General features: G+C 49.3%; 1 protein-coding gene across 1 annotated transcript in view; it reads left to right on the top strand.

Moving 5' to 3' along the window:
* Positions 1-15,158, top strand: part of MB21D2 (Mab-21 domain containing 2) — a 56,648-nt gene extending 41,490 nt beyond the window's left edge. Inside the window, exon 2 of the mRNA XM_083739644.1 lies at positions 13,148-15,158. Coding sequence (XP_083595770.1) covers positions 13,148-14,412 — 1,265 coding nt within the window. The 3' untranslated portion in view covers positions 14,413-15,158. The remainder of the gene's footprint in view (positions 1-13,147) is intronic.
* The last annotated feature ends 6,005 nt before the right edge of the window (positions 15,159-21,163 follow it).

Below are 21,163 nucleotides of genomic sequence, written 5' to 3'. Positions count from 1 at the left end.
ACCAGATGGGCAGGGTATGAATACGTTGTTGTTGTTTGTGTGTGTGTGTGTGTGTGTGTGTGTATGTATGTATGTGTGTGTGTGTGTGTGTGTGTATATATATATATATCTCCTGCCTTTCCTCTAAGCCTCCTTCCTTCATTTCATCATCATGTTTGCCAGGGCTGGTGTGAATTATAGTTCAGCGCCTGGGGAGGTCCGGATGCTGCCCACACCTCCTGCAGTGCAAAAAACACCCTTTGGAGCAGGTCCCTGGGGGCCCGCAGAAGCTGCCCACCCACCCTCCATGGCATCAGGGCCAGCCAGCCAAGCCTCCTCCTGGGCGCGCCATCCTTTGGTGTGGCACCGTTGCACCGGCACAGGAGATTCGCAGCTGGTTGGTGGCACGTGGTTACGGCCGTGCTTTCCTGCTGACGCTGCTGCCTCCTGTCCCCATGTGCCCTTTCCCCACCTGTGTCTGGTTTTGAAACTTGCCCAGTCCCCTTGCACTGCCATGAGTGGAGGCTGCGCTGCAGATCGCACAGCCTTTTCCTCTCCCCGGATCACGGAGCGTAGGATCAGCTTGTTAATCAGGAATTTGAAGAGCCGTGCAAAATGCTCCCTGCGCCCCTGTGATCTCGCTCTGGCAGCAGGAGATAAGCTCATTGTGCTGCATTGAGCATCTCTGAGGATGAGGCCTTTCTCAGGTTCCGCTTTTGAGCAGGTAGGCTGTCGCCCGGTGAGGAAACTGGGGTAGCCCTCTCTCTGGGAGGGTGGAGGTGCAATGCTCTGCACACACTCTCTATAATCACCTTACTCCAGGGGTGTTATTATTTCCTGACTCTAGACTCCCTAGCCCAGAGTTGGAAGGGACCCCAAAGGTCATCCACTCCAACCCCCCCTGGGAGACGGGGGCATTTGGCAGGCCCCCAGCTGGCTCCAGACACCGGCCGGCAGCCGGGTGAAGTCTGGTTATTGGAACAGCATCAATCAGCAACTCGAGCCTCCAAAACCTTCAGAAGCTGAGCACGCTCTTATCAGCAGAGTGACTCAATCTTCGCACAACGGAAGAGGTGGACAGAGACATGTGTAAGCTTATTTACAGGCGTTTATTCAGCAGGGATGCGGGTGGCGCTGTGGGTTAAACCACAGAGCCTAGGACTTGCCAATCAAAAGGTTGGCGGTTCGAATCCCCGTGACGGGGTGAGGTCCCGTTGCTCGGTCCCTGCTCCTGCCAAACTAGCAGTTCGAAAGCACGTCAAAGTGCAAGTAGATAAATAGGTATCGCTCTGGCGGGAAGGTCAACAGCGTTTCCATGCACTGTTCTGGTTCGCCAGAAGCGGTTTAGTCCTGCTGGCCACATGACCCGGAAGCTGTACGCCGGCTCCCTCGGCCAATAAAGCGAGATGAGTGCCGCAACCCCAGAGTTGGCCACGACTGGACCTAATGGTCAGGGGTCCCTTTACCTTCCCTTTACCTTTATTCAGCATAGTTCAGGAACAAAGGGGAAAACATGTCTGCTTCCCTTTGTGTCCAAGCAAACAGCAGTACAGCAAAAGCAATATAGAACGGAAGTTCCCAGCAGACTGTGCTGGAAGTTAACAGACATGTGACATACAACAACTCCACAAGCCTGTTCTGAAGGAATGGTATGGAAGTATATCCCAACATACAGGAATTGCAACTGAAGCTTCCACAACAGAGGGCCACCCAGGCTCTGCTTAAAACCTCCCAGGAAGGCAAGCCTGGATTCTTGCAAAACCCCATTTCAGTCTCCCGAGTGGTGCGAGTCCAGGGGTTCCTTTGCTTATTTGGGGTTCGGTTTCCTTGGCATGAAGGTTAGCGGAGACCATGGTGTTTTTTGGGTATATAGTCCTATTTGCACGTATGTGCAACCTGAGCACAATAACGGAGGGGCTCACAGCATCAACACCCCCAAAATTGGAAGGAACTCAGGGCATCATCCAGACTGCCCCCCCAAACCCCAATGTTATTATCAATGACCATGCATTTTGAAAACCTAAACCATACGATGATAAAGTTTGGAACAAACTCCCAAGGCAGCCAGCAATAAATATTATTACAGAGTGGGGAAAGCAAAACCCTTAAAATATCACAGATTAAATTCCAGGCCCCCTCAGAATGGAAGAAAGGAGAAAAGCTGCCTCAGCAGCGGAAAGTAATAAAGCGCCAAGTAAAACTGTCTGTGCAGAAGTTTTCCACAGATAAAAAGCAGGCTGCTGTTCTTTGGCAATTTTAATAGTGCGGGTTTTGTGGAGGGGGTGGCGCTGGGCTCCTGTCAGCTGCTGGGAGGCTCCTGAAAAGAGATGGAGGGCTGCATGGGATGGATATTCAGGATGAGACCCGGCAGTTTCCAGGCCCTGAGGCCACGTGTTTGGCCTTCTCCATTAAGGACCACTGGGATTTTGTCTCTGGCTGGGACATGCCTGCTACTGGTTGTTTTTATTATTATTATTATTATTATTATTATTATTATTATTATTATTATTATTATTATTGCTGCTGCATTAATTACCCCCCCATCTTTTCCTCTGAAGAGCTCAAGGTGGTAACATGGCTGTTCCCCTCCTCACTTTATCCTCACAACAACCCTGTAAGGAAGGTTTGGCTGAGAGGCAGTGATTCGTTTCCAAGGGCACCCAGTGAGCCCCATGGCGGGGTGCGGATTCGAACCCTGGTTTCTCCCAGGTCCTTCTCTGACACTCTAACCACTATTACAGACTGCCTCTTATCTCTCTCTATCTTTCTATCATCTATCTATCTATCTATCTATCTATCTATCATCTATCTATATCTATATCTATATCTATATCTATATCTATATCTATCTATCTATCATCTATCTATCTATCTATCTATCTATCTATCTATCAATCAATCATCTATCTATCTATCTATCTATCTATCTATCTATCTATCTATCTCTATCTATCTATCTATCTATCTATCATCTATCATCTATCATCTATCTAATCTATCATCTGTCCATGCCTTTTCTGCCCCAAAGTGGTATTAAACAGTGTATTAAAACAATATATACTGTAGAGCACAGTCAAATGTCTTAAATCAGTCAGAAGGCAAAACAGTTGCAGCCAGTTGGAAGCCTTCCTGAGCTTCCAGGGTGACTGAGCCCCTAAATCCCTCTCACTTTAGGGACTAGAAACCTGAGTAGACGGTGAGAAAAGCAAAGAAAGCTGACCCCTGGCGAGAAGAATTAAGAGGCTGGAGATTTTCTAAGCGTGCATAAAGGTAAAGTCCACTGGTGAACGACTCTGGGGTTGCGGCGCTCATCTCGCTTTACAGGCCGAGGGAGCCAGCATACAGGTTCCGGGTCATGTGGCCAGCAGGACTAAGCCGCTTCTGGCAAACCAGAGCAGCGCACGGAAACGCCGTTTACCTTCCCGCCGGAGTGGTACCTATTTATCTACTTGCACTTTGACGTGATTTCAAACTGCTAGGTTGGCAGGAGCAGGGACCGAGCAACGGGAGCTCACCCCTTCACGGGGATTCGAACCGCTGACCTTCTGACTGGCAAGTCCTAGGCTCTGTGGTTTAATCCACAGCGCCACCTGCGTCCCCCTTGTTTATGTTTAAATTTCTATCTAGCATAGCACTTATGCAGCCAGGCCATCTGATTCTGATCACCTAGAAAGAGACACATAAATCAGCAAAGTTTAAAATCTCTCTTCTCCCCCCCAACCCCCTTGGGGTGTTGTTCAGAGAGGAAGCCACAAGATGGCGCTGAGGGGTTTGCGAATCAGACGCCAATGAGAGATTTCGGTTTCGGCTTCTGTGCCGCACACTCCATACGGAAGTGGTTTTCCTTCTATGCTTCCAAGGTGTTCGACTGCAATGCTCCCATAATGCTTGGCTTTCCTGCAAATACCTCACCTGGAAATAGACAGTTTGGCTTGGGGGCAGAAGTAGAGAGAAGCATCTGCCATGTAATAATAATAATAATTTATTTGTACCCCACCCATCTGGCTGGGTTTCCCCAGCCACTCTGGGTGGCTTCCAACAAAGATTAAAAATACGTTAAAATGTCACACATTAAAAACTTCCCTGAACAGGGCTGCCTTCAGATATCTTCTAAATGTCAGGTAGCCGATACTGGCAAGAGGGGGAAATGAGCAACTGCCTTCATTGGTAAGAGTTTTTTGGGGGTGGGTGTATAACAGGGGTCAGCAGACTTTTTCAGCAGAGGGCCAGTCCACTGTCCCTCAGACCTTGTGGGGGGCCAGACTATATTTTGAAGGGAGGGGGGAGAACAAATTCCTACGACTCACAAATCACTGGTGGAGGAAGAGGAGTGGGGGGGGGGGAGCGCACTGCCCCTGGCAGCGCGATCCTGGTGGGGTGCCATTGCGGGCTGCCCCCCCACCTGCGCAGGGGGCCACACCCCCACAGGCAGCATGCCACGACCCCAGGACGAACACCAGCCCTGCCTGCTCTCCGCCACTGCCACAAATAACCCAGAGATGCATTTTAAATCAAAGCACACATTCTACAGTCATACCTCGGGTTGAAGTAGCTTCAGGTTAAGCATTCTCGGGTTGCGCTCCGCGGCGACCCGAAAGTAACAGAGCGCATTACTTCTGGATTTTGCCACTTGCGCATGCGCAGACGCTCAGTGATGTCACACGCATGCGTGGAAGCGGCGAATCACGACCCGCGCAGACACGGGCTGTGTTCACGTCAGGATGCGAACGGGTACCACTGTACTTGTGTAAAAACACCAGGCAGGCCCCACAAATAACCCAGAGGTGCATTTTAAATAAAAGGACACATTCTACTCATGTAAAAACATGCTGATTCCCAGACCGTCCGCAGGCCTGATTGAGAAGGCGATTGGGCTGGATCCGGCCCCTGGGCCTTAGGTTGCCTACCCATGAAGTATAAGGTCTTGCACCTTAAAGGATGTGCTCAACATAAAAGAAAAGAAAGTACGCAGCATGATCAAGTATTCCCAGTGGCGTAGCATGGGTTGTCAGCACCCGGGGCAAGGAAAGTAATTTGCGCCCCCTAACCCGTGGATTTTAGTAGGGGCAGAGAGCTGCGAGTGCGCCCCCCCCCAGATGTTGCACCCGGTGCGGCCGCCCCCCTTGCACCCCCCACGCTACGCCACTGAGTATTCCAAAAGCACTGGAGCAATTTCATTCAATATTTGAAAGATCAGTGAAAACAGTTAACATCACTTTCAGGGTTGTCTGAAGACTCGTAATGAGGAGGGTTTTTTTACCTTTCTATATTCATGTAAATTTTAACATCCTAAGTAATGAATGAATTAGAATTGGAAAATGTATACAATGCAGTGATACAAAGGTTGGCTGTGAAAGCCATGAGGCAGGAGGGGAGGAAGGCGATTGGCTCTCAGGAGCCAGAGGGACAAAGTGGATCAGAATGATGTGAATGTATATTATTAAATGGAAAACCTATAAAAATTATTTTAAAAAGAAAAGAAAAAAGTACCCGTGTGCCTGGGTTAGCAGCTGGGGGGGGGGGTGCGTGAAAGATGGCCCAAGCTGTCCAGGCACGGCCTGGATGGCATCAGTGAGGAACACGAGCCAAGCTGGAAAGGATTTTTAAGGGATTATGGGATGTCCTGGGACTGAATCGCAAGAGGGTAATCCACGCTCGCTCCTAGAGAGGAGCCACAGTCCACATGCAGAGGACACGTGAAGTGGACTGCCCTGGCCGGGCAAAAGCTCTTTCTCAACAGGAATGTCTGAGGACCAGATCTGTGGTCAAGGTGCAAATTCAGGAATGGGGGGGGGGGTAGGGTTGCCCCTGTGGCGTGATGGAGGGTTGGGGAGAGGGAGACCTGAGACCTGCCCGTTAGGGTGGTTCATAAATTATTATTATTTTTTGAAAATACCTGCTCCAAAGGTCTTATTTTACTCCAATAGGGATTGTATAGCTATATCTAAACTTTCATGCGTATCAGTTAATATCTTGACCCTCCGCCACTGAACTGAAATTTCAGCCTTTGCGACATAGGAAAACGCGCAAGTAAACAGCTATTTTCGTCACTTTATGACCGATTCAGCTTTATTTTGCAGGAATTGCATTTTTTTAAAAAAGAACAATGAAAGATGCAGAATATAAATTGATACAACAAAAACCAGTACTAAAAAAAACACCCTTTTAATGATGATAGTATTGATATTTAGATCAAAATGTGACTCATATTATCCTACGACAATTCTACATTTAAGCAACTGATTAGGTGAATATTGAATACCAACTTTTATTAGGATTTAATACAAATAATGACATGTAAAGTTTACATTACTTCAAGAATAAAAAAATAAATGCTGTGAATGTGAACTATTTTGGGACAAAATCCTTCTTTGATTCCTGTTTCGGGTATTTTGCCCGATTCTCCATTGATATCTTTATATACCTCACGTCACTTCATACCAACTACATTCTGACTTGCTTTTGTCACCTCCTTGACAGCTCTCTCCACCCTTTGTGCGTGACACTTAAATTTAGGTGCCCATGCACACATGGTGGGCTGGGTGTGCATACGAGAAATTCCCTGAAGAGAGGAGAACTCTATGTCAGGAAGAATAACAGGCTTGATGGTATTCGGTTTTGTGGGAATGTTCAGGGGTGCAGGAGAGGATATATTGTCTGATTATAGCCTTTCCAACTTGTGTTAATTGTGTTCACAATTTAGCAGAGTAACATTCCCCTTTGTAAATTCACAGCAGATGAATTTGCTCAGCTAAAGCCTCTATAATAACTGTTCTGGTATTTTCCCCTTATTTCCTCATAAAAGATAAGACATGACACAGTCTTCTATAAAAGTATAAAAAGGTTTACTCACACATCATTCTGTTCACAATCAGATCCCAGAAGGCAGACTTAGCTTAGAAAAGTAACATACACCTGGAAACTATCTCATAAGAAGACAGTCCCTTTGTCCTCTCTTGGCTGGAAGCAAGAGAGCATCTTTGGCTAAGCAGATGTTGCTTCTTAGACGAAAATAGTCATAGAGAGAGAGATGGCTGCCCTGCCCTGTGCTTTTGTCATTACGTGCACAGGTGAGGCCATGCCCACTTTAGTCACATGCAGAGGAAATCTGTCCCAGCCCAGAAGAAAACAGGAAGTTTACCTGCTGGCTGGACAAACATTCCTCCCCATGTGTAAACATGTTCACTCTAGGAATGTTGTACTTGACTGCTCTTGTGTTTCACATCCCACGGGTTTTTGGATACAGAAAGCTTTGTTTCCCCACCCCCTCTTGCAACGAGGGGGGTGTTCAAATATGCCATACTTCAATCTATGGCCTGAAGTAGTGTCCTCCACATGCTGCATGTCTAAAGAGCCTAGTGTAGAATTTTAGGGTTGGAGAGGGACCTCTCGGGGCCATCTAGTCCAACCTCCTGCAGTGCAGGAATCTCAGCTAAAGACTCCCTGGCAGACGGTTGTCCAACCTCAGCTTAAAGGAAGGAGAGTCCACCACATCCCGGTTTAACTGTGGAACAGCTGTAACCGCCAGAAGGTTCTTCCTGATGTTGCATCAGAATCTCCTTCCTTTGCAACTTGAAGCCATGAGTTCGAGTCCTACCCTCCAGAGCAGGAGAAAACAAGCTGGTTCTCTCTTCCTTGTGACAGCCCATGAGATATTTGGAGATGGCTCTCCTAGCCTCTTAGTCTCCTCTTTTCCAGGGTAAACATACCCAGCTCCTTCAACCGTTACTCATCAGGCACCAGGCCACAAAAGAAATATTCTGCTTGCTTTAAACTGGTCCCTGGCGTGGTTGCAAAGTAGAGCGCAGCTTTCTGACCTCCAGTGCCAAAGGGAAGATCTGCTCCTAACTCTTCCTCTTTTCCTTCGGATGCAAAAGTTGCTGTTGGCTTTTTGTCCTAAAATAACAAGCTGTCTTGGCTTGGCTTTGCATTGAGCATTCTGCTTAATGGGGCTTAATAAAGATTTTTTTATATATATAAAAAGGTAGACCTTGAACAGCATTTGCTATTTTAGGAAAAAAATCATTGCAAAATTGCTGACTCCCCCGAATGGAAGAATTTGGTGGGAACAGGAGGGCTGTGTGTGTGTGTGTGTGTGTGTGTGTGTTTGGGACGGGGTTTGAGGGCTGGGAGAAGGATGCTGGCAGGATTTCCTCCCCTCTGACCCACGTGTTAGAGCTCCTTTTGTTGCATCTTGAAAATCTCCGGCAAGGAGCAGAGCGTCACATTCGTTGGGCATGTGATTTTAAAAATAGTTTCCCAAAAATAACTTCAAACCATCCCATAGGGCTCTTTTTTTTTTTTCAGAGGCATGTTTATTTAACAGCACTTAAAAACAAAACAAAAACCCAAGCCAGCAATGTAAGAACCTCGAAAGGAGTTCTTTCTGCCTGCTTTCCCCTTTTCTCCTACACTGCTCTTCCGTGAGAAATTTCGGGATGCCTTTCTCCTCCCCTTCCGAGTTCTGCTTTTCCACAGCAGACTTCTGGTTTAGGTTTTTTTAACCTGGAAGGCCGACATTCCAGAGAAACCAACAGCCTCTCCCCCCCCCCCACCCCGTGTATTAATTTATTTGCAATATTTATAGTCTCTTCTTCATTGAGTGTTTTCAGTCCCAGACCAGGGAACAAAGTCATAAAAATAAACAGAGGAAAGCAACATACGGAAAGTTCTGTTGTCATTTTTTCTTGATTTAATGGTTTGGCAAACTGCTTTGAGGTTTGTCTTTGTTACAGTCTAGCAATGTATACATTTTAAGAAATAAAATAAATAAATTAGGAAGCCATGTAGACAGGACCAAGAAACAACCAAACGATTCTGTTACAAGGCGCAAAAGCAAAATTACAGCAACATCAATTAATGATTTCCAATTTAATTTAAAACTGCAGTTGTCTGGCTCACGGCTTAACACGTCCAAAATGCAGCTGGCTGTGAATTGCGGTCGGTGTCCTTGAGCCATTTGTATTGGGATGGTTTGTCTGGGCATTGATACGCTTTCAGGATGCGGGGAGAGAGAGAGAGAGAAAGAGAAAGAGAAAGAGAAAGAGAAAGAGAAAGAGGAGAGTCCTTTTGAGGAGCATACACTAATCTTTCTTTCCAGTTCGAGATGGGTTAGGCCAGGGGTGCCCAAACTATTTTCAAAGAGGGCCACATTTGATGAACACGCATGAGGGCCAACCAAGAGTTGTTGACCTTTTTTTTAAGATTTTACCCAAAGTTGTTCAGCTTTTTTAAAAAAATTAATTGTTGAGCTTTGCGCTGTGGGTTAAACCACAGAGCCTAGGACTTGCCGATCAGAAGGTCGGTGGTTCGAATCCCCACGACAGGGTGAGCTCCCGTTGCTCAGTCCCTGCTCCTGCCAACCTAGCAGTTCGAAAGCACATCAAAGTGCAAGTAGATAAATAGGTACTGCTCTGGCGGGAAGGTAAACAGCGTTTCCATGCGCTGCTCTGGTTTGCCAGAAGCGGCTCAGTCATGCTGGCCACATGACCCGGAAGCTGTACGCCGGCTCCCTCGGCCAATAAAGCAAGATGAGGGCCGCAACCCCAGAGTTGGCCACGACTGGACCTAATGGTCAGGGGTCCCTTTACCTTTTACCCCAGGAAATAGACTGCCACAGGGGCCGGATTAAACCAAACGGCAGCTGCATTAGGCCCCTGAAATGGACTTTGGATATGCCTGGGCTAGGCAGAGGAGAGAGAACGCACTGGAATAGACCCACCCCTCCATCTAAGTGGCCTGGGGAGGCTTCTATTATACCTCACTTATCAAGAGGGACTAGAAACTTGATCTGTCGCCTGACAGCCCACACCTTTGTGCAGGGCTCTTCGCAAACACATAGTCTCAAGCGGCAAAAGTGCGCTGAACATGCCCTGCTCTCATGTAGGTGCAAGGCTGACTCTCCTGAGCACCAGATTTCAGTAGTCATTTCTGAGTTACTCTGGAGGAGGCAAAAAACAGCTCACCTAGAATCATAGAACTGCAGGGTTAGAAGGGAGAGATTTCTTTTCCCACCTCCTTCCCGCAGATGCTGCCGGTGGCGGCATTTGAACCCAGGACTTTTCTACCCGCCAATCTGGTTCTCTGTGCTCTGGTTAAAAAGCCAGCAGAAGTTGTCCGAGAGGACAAAAGGGAGGTGGCAAGGTCGTGGCGCCCTGTAAGGCAATCTCCTGCAGAAAATAGTTTAGGTCAATGGGTTGGAGAGAGAGCAGGTTTTAAATACAACTGACATGTGGCCTTGGCCTCTGGAGTCGGGTGCCTGCGATCGATCGCGGAGCTCCGAGCCTGAAACCGCCCTGGTTTCGAAGATTTAATTCCCTGCAAATTGAAAAAAGCAGGGAGGGGAAGCGTCCCAGATGATCAAAGCTCTGCGGGTGGATTTCTTGACAAGCTTTTCAGTCTCTCCACTTTTGATCCTCTGAGCGCACGAATGCCGTTCAGACACCCAGCCTGGGAGGGAGGAGGGTGGCGGTGGCAGCGCCTTATGAAGCGCGCACAGTTGAGTTATCCTAACAAGGGGCCTATTGGTCCTCTGTGAACATCAGGAGAGCCTCCTGGATCAGGCCAGTCGCCCATCAAGTCCGCCATCCTGTTCTCACAGGGGCCAACCAAAGGGAAACCCACAAACAGGATTCGAACACAAGAGCCACCCTCTCTCCTCCTGAGGTTTCCAGCAACTGAGACTCAGAAGCATCGCTGCCTCTGACAGTGGAGGCAGAGCAGAGCCATTATTCAGGACCTTAAGGTCCATGAATAATCACAGTTTAGAGGTCCCGGGCCCTAAGGAAGTTAGACTACCCTCCACCAGGGCCAGGGCCTTCTCAGTGGTGGCTCCAACCTGGTGGAATGCTCTGTCCCAGGAGACCAGGGCCCTGCAGGATTTAACCTCCTTCCCCAGGGCCTGTAAGACAGAGCTATTCCGCATGGCCTTTAATTTGAATTCAGCCTGATCTTTTATTTCCATTCTCTTCCCTCCCCCTCCCCTTTTATAAAGATCACCCGCTCTGAGACCCCACAGCTAATTCTCCCCTGGTCTCCTCGCTGGCCCAAGTAGGACCAATTCAGTCAGCTAGCCCTGGGGATTATCTTTCTGATTTTTGAATTTTATTGTTATTCATGTTTTTATACTGTATTTTATGCTGCTTTTATAATTAAGTGTTTTAAAGTGTTTTAAATTTGTTGTTAGCCACCCTGAGCCCGGTTTTTGAACCGGGAAGGGCGGGGTATAAATATTATTATTATTATTATTATTATTATTATTATTATTATTATTATTATTATTATTATAATAATAATATTATTATTATTATTATTATTATTATTATTATTATTATTATTATTATTATTATTCTGGCTGGGAGCCCTTGGCAGCCTCCTCCTCCTCCATGAATTTCTCTAATCCTCTTTTAAAGCCATCTCGGTTGGCAGCCACCACTGTGTCCTGCAGCAGGGAGTTCCAGAGGCGCTGTGTGAAGAAACAGGCAGTGATGTCCACCAGCTTGGATGGCGTTAAAAGAGGATGTGAAAAATTCACAGAGGAGAGAAAGGTTCCTAACTCTCAGGGCTGGCTTCTCACTCCCCTCTCAGAGCCAGCAAATTCTTCCGAATGTCACTTGGTAGAAACCGGACAAGGCGAGGATGTTGCTCTTGTGTTTGAATCCTGCCTGTGGGTTTCCCATAATGGGCATCTGGTTGGCCGCTGTGAGGAGAGGGTGTCTTCTCATTTGGACTTTTCTGGGGGGTAAATGGGGCCAGAGTGCCTCCGGGATAGAGAGATAGATTGATCTAATAGATCTGATGCGTACCACCTGAACTAATGCCATGAGCCGCCGAAGTGAGCCAAACATGCAGTCCAGACCAGCGCCCATCTTTACGGCCTAATTTGACCAGCAGGCCAGAAGTTCCCCAACGCTGCCAATTATTTATTTGTTATATAACATTTACACACCGCTGTATAAAAACGGTTTACCAAAAAGGAGAGAACGATAAAATTATCCAGCTGACCGTGATAATTTAAGACATACTAAAGCTGCAATTCCTGCATTACAGGGGATGGACTACAATTCTGTGAATCTGTAAATAGTTTAAAAATGCAGGCAACTGGATCTTGAAGCTCATATTCCCTTTAATAATGGTGACCTAGTTCTGATGACCACAGCAAGGAACTTGGCTGGATTGTAGGACTGGAATTTGCCATGAAAAAAACAGAGATATAAAAACCACCCGACTTCCCCAACTGTAGAGAAAGCAGTGTTGAGATCAGACAAGATCTAATATCCCTATAAAGGTTGCAGCAGACACAGATTGTACAATTCCTGTAACTCTTTGTGCTTAACGCTTAGATTGCTACCATTTCCTACTGAGATGGGATTAGGTGAAAAAGATGTTGCCCCTTCATGGTGGATGACAATGGGAAAAATTGGGTCCAGCAACCTTTGAGCAGCAGACATTCCCACCCCATGTGGAGGAATGTGCCTTTAGGTAGACACCCTCTCCAGCATAAGGGTTAACTCTCTCTCTTTTAAATTCATTTTCATTTAGACTTGAAACAATAACATTTAAAAAAACAAACAAGCACAACACGATTAATATTGACTTCCCTTCTCCCCTTTTCATGGTGCATTTAATTACTTCCTTTCCCATTACATATTTTAATTCTCCCTACAAGCGTGAGCTCTTGAAAGGCATAAGCTCTTTCCGCTGCCATCTTTAAAAAAATAAAATAATTTTTATTGATTTTAACATATAAATTATAAAATGTACCACAAGACCTATCACTTATACACTCTTTTTAGACTTCCATCAGCACCTCTGATGATCCACCATTTTAACCACCTTCTTTTGCATTTCTTAACTTCATATTGCCTTTACATCTCTTAACAAATCATCCTCCCCCTCCTCCATTTTTGCAATACTTCCAATAATACTCCTCACAAAACTTCTTGCAAACCTACAAACGTCGTCTGATCTTCATAAATACTTTTCAAATAGTCCGTAAATTTACTCCAGTCTTTGTGAATTTCTGGTCCCGCCGGTTTCGAATCCTTCCTGTTAGTTTATCTAGTACTGCATAGTCCATTAACTTTCCGCTGCCATCTTATAGCAAACCAGCGAGGCTGAGGACGCCCTGCTCTCCTCTTTCTGAACTTCTTCTCCTTTCTCTTTGCAGGCATGGTGCAGAAACTTGACCAAAAGCTCCCGGTTGCCAATGAGTACTTGCTTCTCTCTGGGGGAGTCCGGGAAGGCGTGGTGGACCTGGACCTGGACGACCTGAGCATCTACGCCCGCGGCACCGACTACGACATGGACTTCACCCTCCTGGTGCCGGCGCTGAAGCTCCACGACCGCAACCAGCCCGTCACCCTGGACATGCGCCACTCGGCCCTCTGCCACTCGTGGCTGAGCCTGCGGCTCTTTGACGAGGGCACCATCAGCAAGTGGAAGGACTGCTGCACCATCGTGGACCACATCAACGGGGCCACCAACTACTTCTTCTCCCCCACCAAGGTGGCCGACTGGTTCCACGACTCCATCAGCGTGGTCCTGTCTGAGATCCAGAAGAAGCCCCAGAGAGGGATGCCCAGGGTGGAGAAGGTGGAGAAGAACGGAACCATCATCTCCATCATCCTGGGGGTGGGCAGCAGCCGCATGCTCTACGACATTGTCCCCGTCGTGTCCTTCAAAGGTTGGCCGGCCGTGGCTCAGAGCTGGCTGATGGAGAACCACTTCTGGGACGGGAAGATCACCGAGGAGGAGGTCATCAGCGGGTTTTACCTGGTGCCCGCCTGCTCCTACAAAGGGCGGAAGGACAACGAATGGAGGCTGTCTTTTGCCCGCAGCGAGGTGCAGCTGAAAAAGTGCATCTCCGGCAGCCTCATGCAGGCCTACCAGGCATGCAAAGCCATCATCATCAAGCTGCTCTCACGCCCCAAGGCCATCAGCCCCTACCACCTGCGCAGCATGATGCTCTGGGCTTGCGACCGGCTGCCCGCCAGCTACCTGGCGCAGGAGGACTATGCTGCCCACTTCCTCCTGGGCCTCATTGACGACCTGCAGCACTGCCTGGTGAACAAGATGTGCCCCAACTACTTCATCCCCCAGTGCAACATGCTGGAGCACCTCTCCGAGGAGACGGCCATGCTCCACGCCCGCAAGCTCTCCTCCGTGCGCTCGGACCCGGCCGAGCACCTCCGGACTGCCATCGAGCACGTCAAGGCGGCCAACCGGCTGACGCTGGAGCTCCAGCGGAGGGGCAGCACCACTAGCATCCCCTCCCCGCAGTCGGATGGCGGAGACCCCAGCCAGCCCGACGACCGGCTGGCCAAAAAGCTCCAGCAGCTGGTCACCGAGAACCCGGGCAAGTCCATCTCCGTCTTCATCAACCCGGACGATGTCACGCGGCCGCACTTCCGGATCGATGACAAGTTCTTCTGAGGGACGGCTTCTCTCCCCAGCCCAGTTTCAGACTTGAGCCTCGGCTCACCGCCCCCCCCCCCAGACCCTCTCCCTCCCACTCCCCTTTTTGGAATCTTTTTTTTAAAAAAACATATCCAGCTTAGATTGGATTCCCGGAGGACAAAATACAGACTTCTTCCTGGTTCTGCAGGATGGGGCAGTTTCTCACTGTTTCGTTTGCTGCTACATTCCCCCTTTCCGGCCTGTGTGTCGCTTTTGAGGAATACCTGAAGCCACACTTCCTGGGTTTCCCCCTCTTCCTCCTTTTTTTGCAACCTTCTGTTCCGTGTTGTTCTTCTGTTGCTTTTTCTTCCCGGAGCTCCCTCCCTTAGCTCCAAGGTCATGAGTGCGAGGAGTTCCAGAAGGGGATTTTTTGGGGTGGGTGGGGGTGTTGTGGCTTCCTTTCTATTGCTGGGGGGGGTTCCCATTTTCATTTGCTTCATTTCCTCTTTTGCTCCCCCAGAAGGACCGAGGCGGTTTTGCAAACAGTGACGAAACGTCCCAAAACGATGGGGTGTTGCTTCCCATACACAGCCCCCCCCAAGTCACTTCTTCTTGAATGTAATAGCTCAGATTTGGACTTCTCGTGGCATAAGGAAAGGTGCCTCGGCCCACCTTCCACATGGGGGAAAGGAAAACGGTTCTGGAATGTTAGTTTTTAGTGCGTGTAATTATTCAAAGCCTTATTTAAATGCTATTAAAGAACGTACCATTATAAATGTCAATTTGCACTAATGACATCATCTGCCGGCTTCTGGCTTCTTCTAAGGATTTTGCATCTGGGGTGGGGGGGGTCCCCTCTTCCTGGTGCTCGGTCCCTGCTGCTTTCCTGGATCCACGGAGAGAGGCTCCCGGCTGGCGGATGACCCCGTGGCCTGGATAGAAGGGCTTTGCAACGGAGCCCATGGATAAATTCGCCTCCTTGCTTAGCTTCTAAGCCCCCTTTCGGTTTCTTGCATCCGCGAGAGGCGACCGTACCAACAGCTCCTGCTCTGTGGTCTCACCAGAGAATCCATGTGGGGGCCTCCCTGCTGGCGGAAGATGGGGGGCCTGGGGTGCTTTGACCCAGGAGACCCGGCTCTGTGGGAGAGCCAAAGGGACTGAGTTCAGCTCCCAGCAGCATCTCTGGGGAGGGGTGGAAGAAGCTCTCTGGGGCGCAGCTGCCATCCGTGCCCACAATGCAGAGCCATGGCTTCCAGTGTCAGCCAGCCCTTCAGAAGCAGGAGGACTAGAACTTTGCGTTGCATTAAGGCAAACGGCTGTAGCTGCAGGCATTTGCTCTGCCTGAAGAAGGCCTGGACTTCAACCCTCACTGGGGTCTCAGAGAGAAGCCTGAAACCCTTGGAGAAGCTGCTGCCAGCCAGTGCAAACAATATTGAGCTAGATAGACACACAGACACCCAGGCCTGGCTGGGATAGGCAGCAGACAGAGAGACAGGTATCAATGGCCACTAGCCTGCTTCCACAGCTAGAGGCAGCCATGCTTATGAATCCCAGTTTCTGGAAACCACAGAAGGGGAGAGTATTGATCTCGTGTTCGAATTCTGCTTGGGGGTCTCCCATCAAAGCACCTGGTTGGCCACTGTGAGAACAGGAGGCTGGACTGGATGGGAACCTCTCATGCCATTATTATTATTATTATTATTATTATTGAATTTATATCCTCCCTTCCTCCTCAAAGAGCCCAGGATGGCAGATAATACATTTTTTGCACCTTCTGGAGCAGGCAGTGGTGTAGTCTAGCCTTGAGGTTGCAGATTAAAAAGATGGGGAGGAGGACCACAGAGGTACCAAAGGCCACGACAGCCCCCCCCCTTTTCATTTATAGTGTTGATCGGCACACATTTCCAAGGAAACACCCTCGTAAACTGAGCTCAGGCAAGAAGGGCTCCGTCCCAGAAGGACCACAAGAAATGGTAGGATGAAGTCTGCAGCCCCAACAGAGAGCAGAGCCCTTTTTTCAGCCTGGCTGGGGGGGGGGGCTATCTTCAGGGGCCTGTTTTGTGGTTGACATGGCTGCCTGCTTGAGGTTCCCTGCTCTCATTTCACCCTGGCTCGTTGAGGAGCAGAGATGGCGTCCAGTGTCCCTCCATAGAGGGGGCTCCCTGTCGCTCAGTGGGGGAGACCATGCACCAAGACCCCCACTTAAAGGCATAGATGTCAACTTACAGATTTGAAAATAAGGGAACATCAGCCAAAATAAGGGATTTTCCCAGCACAGGTATGTTCAACTTCTGAGCCCCTCCGAGCCAAAGGCAGAAAGCCCAGCCAGCAGCCAAACGAAGCCTCAAGCGGTGGTTCCCACAGCACAGCAACCTGGCAAAGGGGACGCAGCAAGGAAAACCACCGTCACCTCTCCGCTGGGAAGCGCTGAGCAAAGGCGAGTCCCCAGGCAACGCAGCCGATTTGATCGGCACAAGGCATGCAAGCTCCACCCCCCAGTCGTTCTTAGACTCCTTATTGGGTGAACAACGCATCCAAGCAACATAGTTGGAGCCTCCCTCCTCCCTGGCCGGCAGGGAGGGAGGGAGAGGAGCTGCTTCCTTCGAAACCCGGGAAATTTAAGGGACATCATCAATAAGGGATAGCAGCGGGACACGGCGCTGGGATAAGGGACTTTCCCGCCAAATAAGGGACGGTTGACAGCTATGCTTAAAGGAAATTCCGTGATAGGGAGCAGCGGAGACCATTCTGGTCCCGAGAGGCTGGAGATCTGCTGCCCATCAGAGCAGGCCGGCCTTTCACCTGGCCATGTGCCCCCTCCCCGCTGCTTTTGGACAGCCGCTCTCATCAGCCAGCCTGGCCACGTGGAGCTGAGGCTGATGGGAGTTGTACTCCGCAGCAGCAGCAGCAGCAGCCACTAGCTGGCAATGGCTGGTGAAGACCCTTCCTTTCTGGGCTGCGTCTTTTAGATTGTGAGCCTGCGGGCAGGGGCTGTTTTTCTAAACCCTATTTTGTAAGCCTCTCTGGGAGCCTTTTTGGCTGAAGAACAGGGTCAAAATGGCTTTAAATAAATTTGTTCGTAAATGAAAAGGCAGCTTTTTCTGTTCTTTGGAAAGACAAAGGGATTCACCCGCTTGATCTCCATCGTACGTGAAAGGTAGGTCACTATCCCTTCTCTCCCCCCCCCTTTGCAAATAGGAAGGCTCAGGGAAGACTGCAGTGGTCCTCGCTGTGCAGAGATTCGAACTCTGCACTCTGAAATCCCTAATTGCACTATGCAAACTCCCCTTCTTGTTCCCCCCCGCCTCTCTGCATTCTCCAGCATACACAAGTCTGCCCCAAAACATTTTTCCTTACTACCCCCCCATTCCATGCTTGCACCTTTGCCTCAGAATAGTCAGACCCTTTCTTAGTCATTGAACTGTAGAGCTGGAAGAGACCCAAGGGGTCGTATAATCTAATCCATTTCAAGGCAGGAATCTCAGGGTAGAGGACCATGATAATTGGAAGGGACTCAGGGCATCATCCAAACTGACCCCCCCAAAATAAAAACATACCTCACAACAATATGGCTGTGCTGTCTGGGGGGGGGGGGTCCAACAGTTGCAAGAGCACCAGGGTTGCAAAGACTACTTTTTGGGGAATGCGATGAGTAGCCTCATTTGCATTGCAATGCTATTGGCTTTATTTGAAAGCTTCTCTCCCCGCCCCCCAAGAAATCTGAGATCTCCAGCCTCCCTCGTCGGGGGCCCTTCCATCCCACATTCTCTCCCAGAGAATGCTCATTAATCTCTTTAAAAATAGAAAAGGGGGTGGGAGGTTTGTTGGAAGTGCAAAGTCTTCTCCTTGGCTCCCACCTCTGAGGCATCTGCGTGCACCTGGAGGTCAAACGGGGACACGGAAGAACACGGCCTCAGAAGGTCAGAGAGATCAAAGGAGAGGAAAAACACACACACACACCCCCACCGCCAGGCGCAAGGGCCTGTAGGAACAAGACTTGCTCTCCGGCCTTTTCAGCCGAGCCCCTGCTGTTGGGCCACGAACAAAACCTCTCCAAAAAAGGTGCTCAGAGCAGCCCCAGCAGAACAGTTTTAACAAAGGGCTGAGCCACAGGGAGTGTGGCAGCGGCAGGTCAGCCTTTGGTCGCTGATGCTGAGTGTGCTGAAAAAGCCTGGGCAGGTGATGTTCTGTTCTCGCTGGCCAAGGTGTGCTATATATAAACTCCCATCTCCCTAAAATCTGAAGCATGAGGCCCTGGCCCAGAGCAGCTGGGAAAGCAGAAACTCATTTCTCTCCTCCCCTTCTCTAGCTCTCCCTCTTCCCCCTCCTGCACTCCTTTATTCCTTTTTCTCCCTCCCTCCCTCCCATCCATTTAAAAAGCAAAACTTCGACAGTGACTGGTTTTGCAACTATGGAAGAAGCAGCTTGCAGGTCAATTCTGTGTCCTGGGCAGCTGTCTACCAGCTCCATCTGGTACGCAGGATGAGACCTTCCCTGACCGCATACTATCTCTCCAGAGTGGTGCATGCTCTGGTTATCTCCCACTTGGACTACTGCAATGCGCTCTACGTGGGGCTGCCTTTGAAGGTGACCCGGAAACTACAACTAATCCAGAACGCGGCAGCTGGACTAGTGACTGGGAGCGGCCAATGAGACCATATAACACCGGTCTTGTAAGACCTACACTGACTCCCAGTATGTTTCCGAGCACAATTCAAAGTGTTGGTGCTGACCTTTCAAGCCCTAAACGGCCTTGGTCCAGTATATCTGAAGAAGCGTCTCCACCCCCATTGTTCTGCCCGGACACAGAGATCCAGCGCCGAGGAACTTCTGGCGGTTCCCTCCCTGCAAGAAGTGAAGTTACAGGGAACCAGACAGAGGGCCTTCTTGGTGGTGGCGCCCGCCCTGTGGAACGCCCTCCCATCAGATGTCAAGGAAATACAGTGGTACCTCGGGTTACATACGCTTCAGGTTACAGACTCCGCTAAACCAGAAATAGTGCTTCAGGTTAAGAACTTTGCTTCAGGATGAGAACAGAAATCATGCAGCAGCAGCAGGAGGCCCCATTAGCTAAAGTAGTGCTTCAGGTTGAGAACAGTTTCAGGTTAAGAACAGACCTCCAGAACGAATTAAGTACTTAACATGAGGTACCACTGTAAACAACTATTTGACTTTTAGAAGATCTGAAGGTTTAGGGAAGTTTTTAATGTTTGATGTTTTATTTGTTTTTAATCTGTTTGGGAGCCACCCAGAGTGGCTGGGTATTAATAATATTAATAATAATAATTTGTTTTTTATACCCCACCCATCTGGCAGCCTCCAACAAAATATTGAAATACAGTGGTCCATTAAACATTGAAAACTTCCCTAAACAGGGCTGCCTTTAGATGTCTTCTAAAAGTCTGGTAGTTGTTGCTCTCTTTGACATCTGGTGGGGGGTGGGGTGGCTTCCAACTATAATTCTAGGATTCCACGATCTGCCTTGGCAGCAGATGTCTCCCTCCCTCGGTGCAAGCCCAGGGCGAGGTGGCCACAATGTCTCCCCGTCTTCGGAGAAAGCCATCGCACCACGCTGGGCTGTATCCCCCTGAGCACCGGCAGTTTGCAAGGCCCTGTGCCCCTGCAGCTGTTCTGGCGCCAGCCCCTTCTTGCCATACGGAAGCCCTGGCTGGGAAGGGGAGGCTGGTGGCAGAAGTCCGCCCGCGTCTGCACCACGCGGAGCTAATCGGGAGTAAAACGCCGCTGCTGAGAGGGACTCGGTAAACGTCCTGTCACCTTTCGTTAAAGTCTTGGGATGCAACTTCCTTGCCTCGCTGCCTCTCGCCTGGCGGCTTCCAGGGCGTGAGGAATAGCAGTGACTTGGCAGAAAGGAGGTTGAGGCAGAAGGGGGCTCCCACGGAATTCTAGAGGGGGAAGAGGCCTCTAGTCCAATGCAGGAATCGCAGGAACAGAATACCGGATGGCTGACCACCCAACAACCTCTTCTTAAAAAACCCCCTGTGAAGGAGATTTCCTTTGTTGTTGTTGTTGTTTAGTTGTTTAATAGTGTCCGCCTCTTCGTGACCCCCTGGACCAGAGCACGCCAGGCACTCCTGTCTTCCACTGCCTCCTGCAGTTTGGTCAAACTCATGCCGGTAGCTTCGAGAACACTGTCCCACCATCTCGACCTCTGTCTTCCCCTTCTCCTTGGGCCCTCCATCTTTCCCAACATCAGGGTCTTTTCCAGGGAGTCTTTTCTTCTCATGAGGTGGCCAAAGTTTTGGAGCCTCAGCTTCAGGATCTGTCCTTCCAGTGAGCACTCAGGGCTGATTTCCCTAAGAATGGAGAGGTTTGATCTAATAATAATAATAATAATAATAATAATAATAATAATAATAATAATTTATTATTTGTACCCCGCCCATCTGGCTGGGTTTCCCCAGCCACTCTGGGCGGCTTCCAAGAAAGATGAAAGATACACTAAAATGTCACATATTAAAAACTTCCCTGAACAGGGCTGCCTTCAGATGTCTTCTGAATGTCAGGTAGTTGTTTATTGCTTTGACATCTGGTGGGAGGGCGTTCCACAGGGCCGGTGCCACCACCGAGAAGGCCCTCTGCCCGGTTCCCTGTAACTTGGCCTCTCGCAGTGAGGGAACCGCCAGAAGGCCCTCGGAGCTGGACCTCAGTGTTCGGGCAGAACGATGGGGGAGGAGACGCTTCTTCAGATATACTGGACCGAGGCCGTTTAGGGCTTGAAAGGTCAGCACCAACACTTTGAATTGTGCTCGGAAACGTACTGGGAGCC

The sequence above is a fragment of the Podarcis gaigeae genome, assembly GCF_964106915.1.
Source record: "Podarcis gaigeae genome assembly, chromosome: 5".
Taxonomy (NCBI): Eukaryota; Metazoa; Chordata; class Lepidosauria; order Squamata; family Lacertidae; genus Podarcis; species Podarcis gaigeae.
Note: the sequence above shows the minus strand (reverse complement) of the source record. Positions and strands in the feature narration are given on the sequence as shown.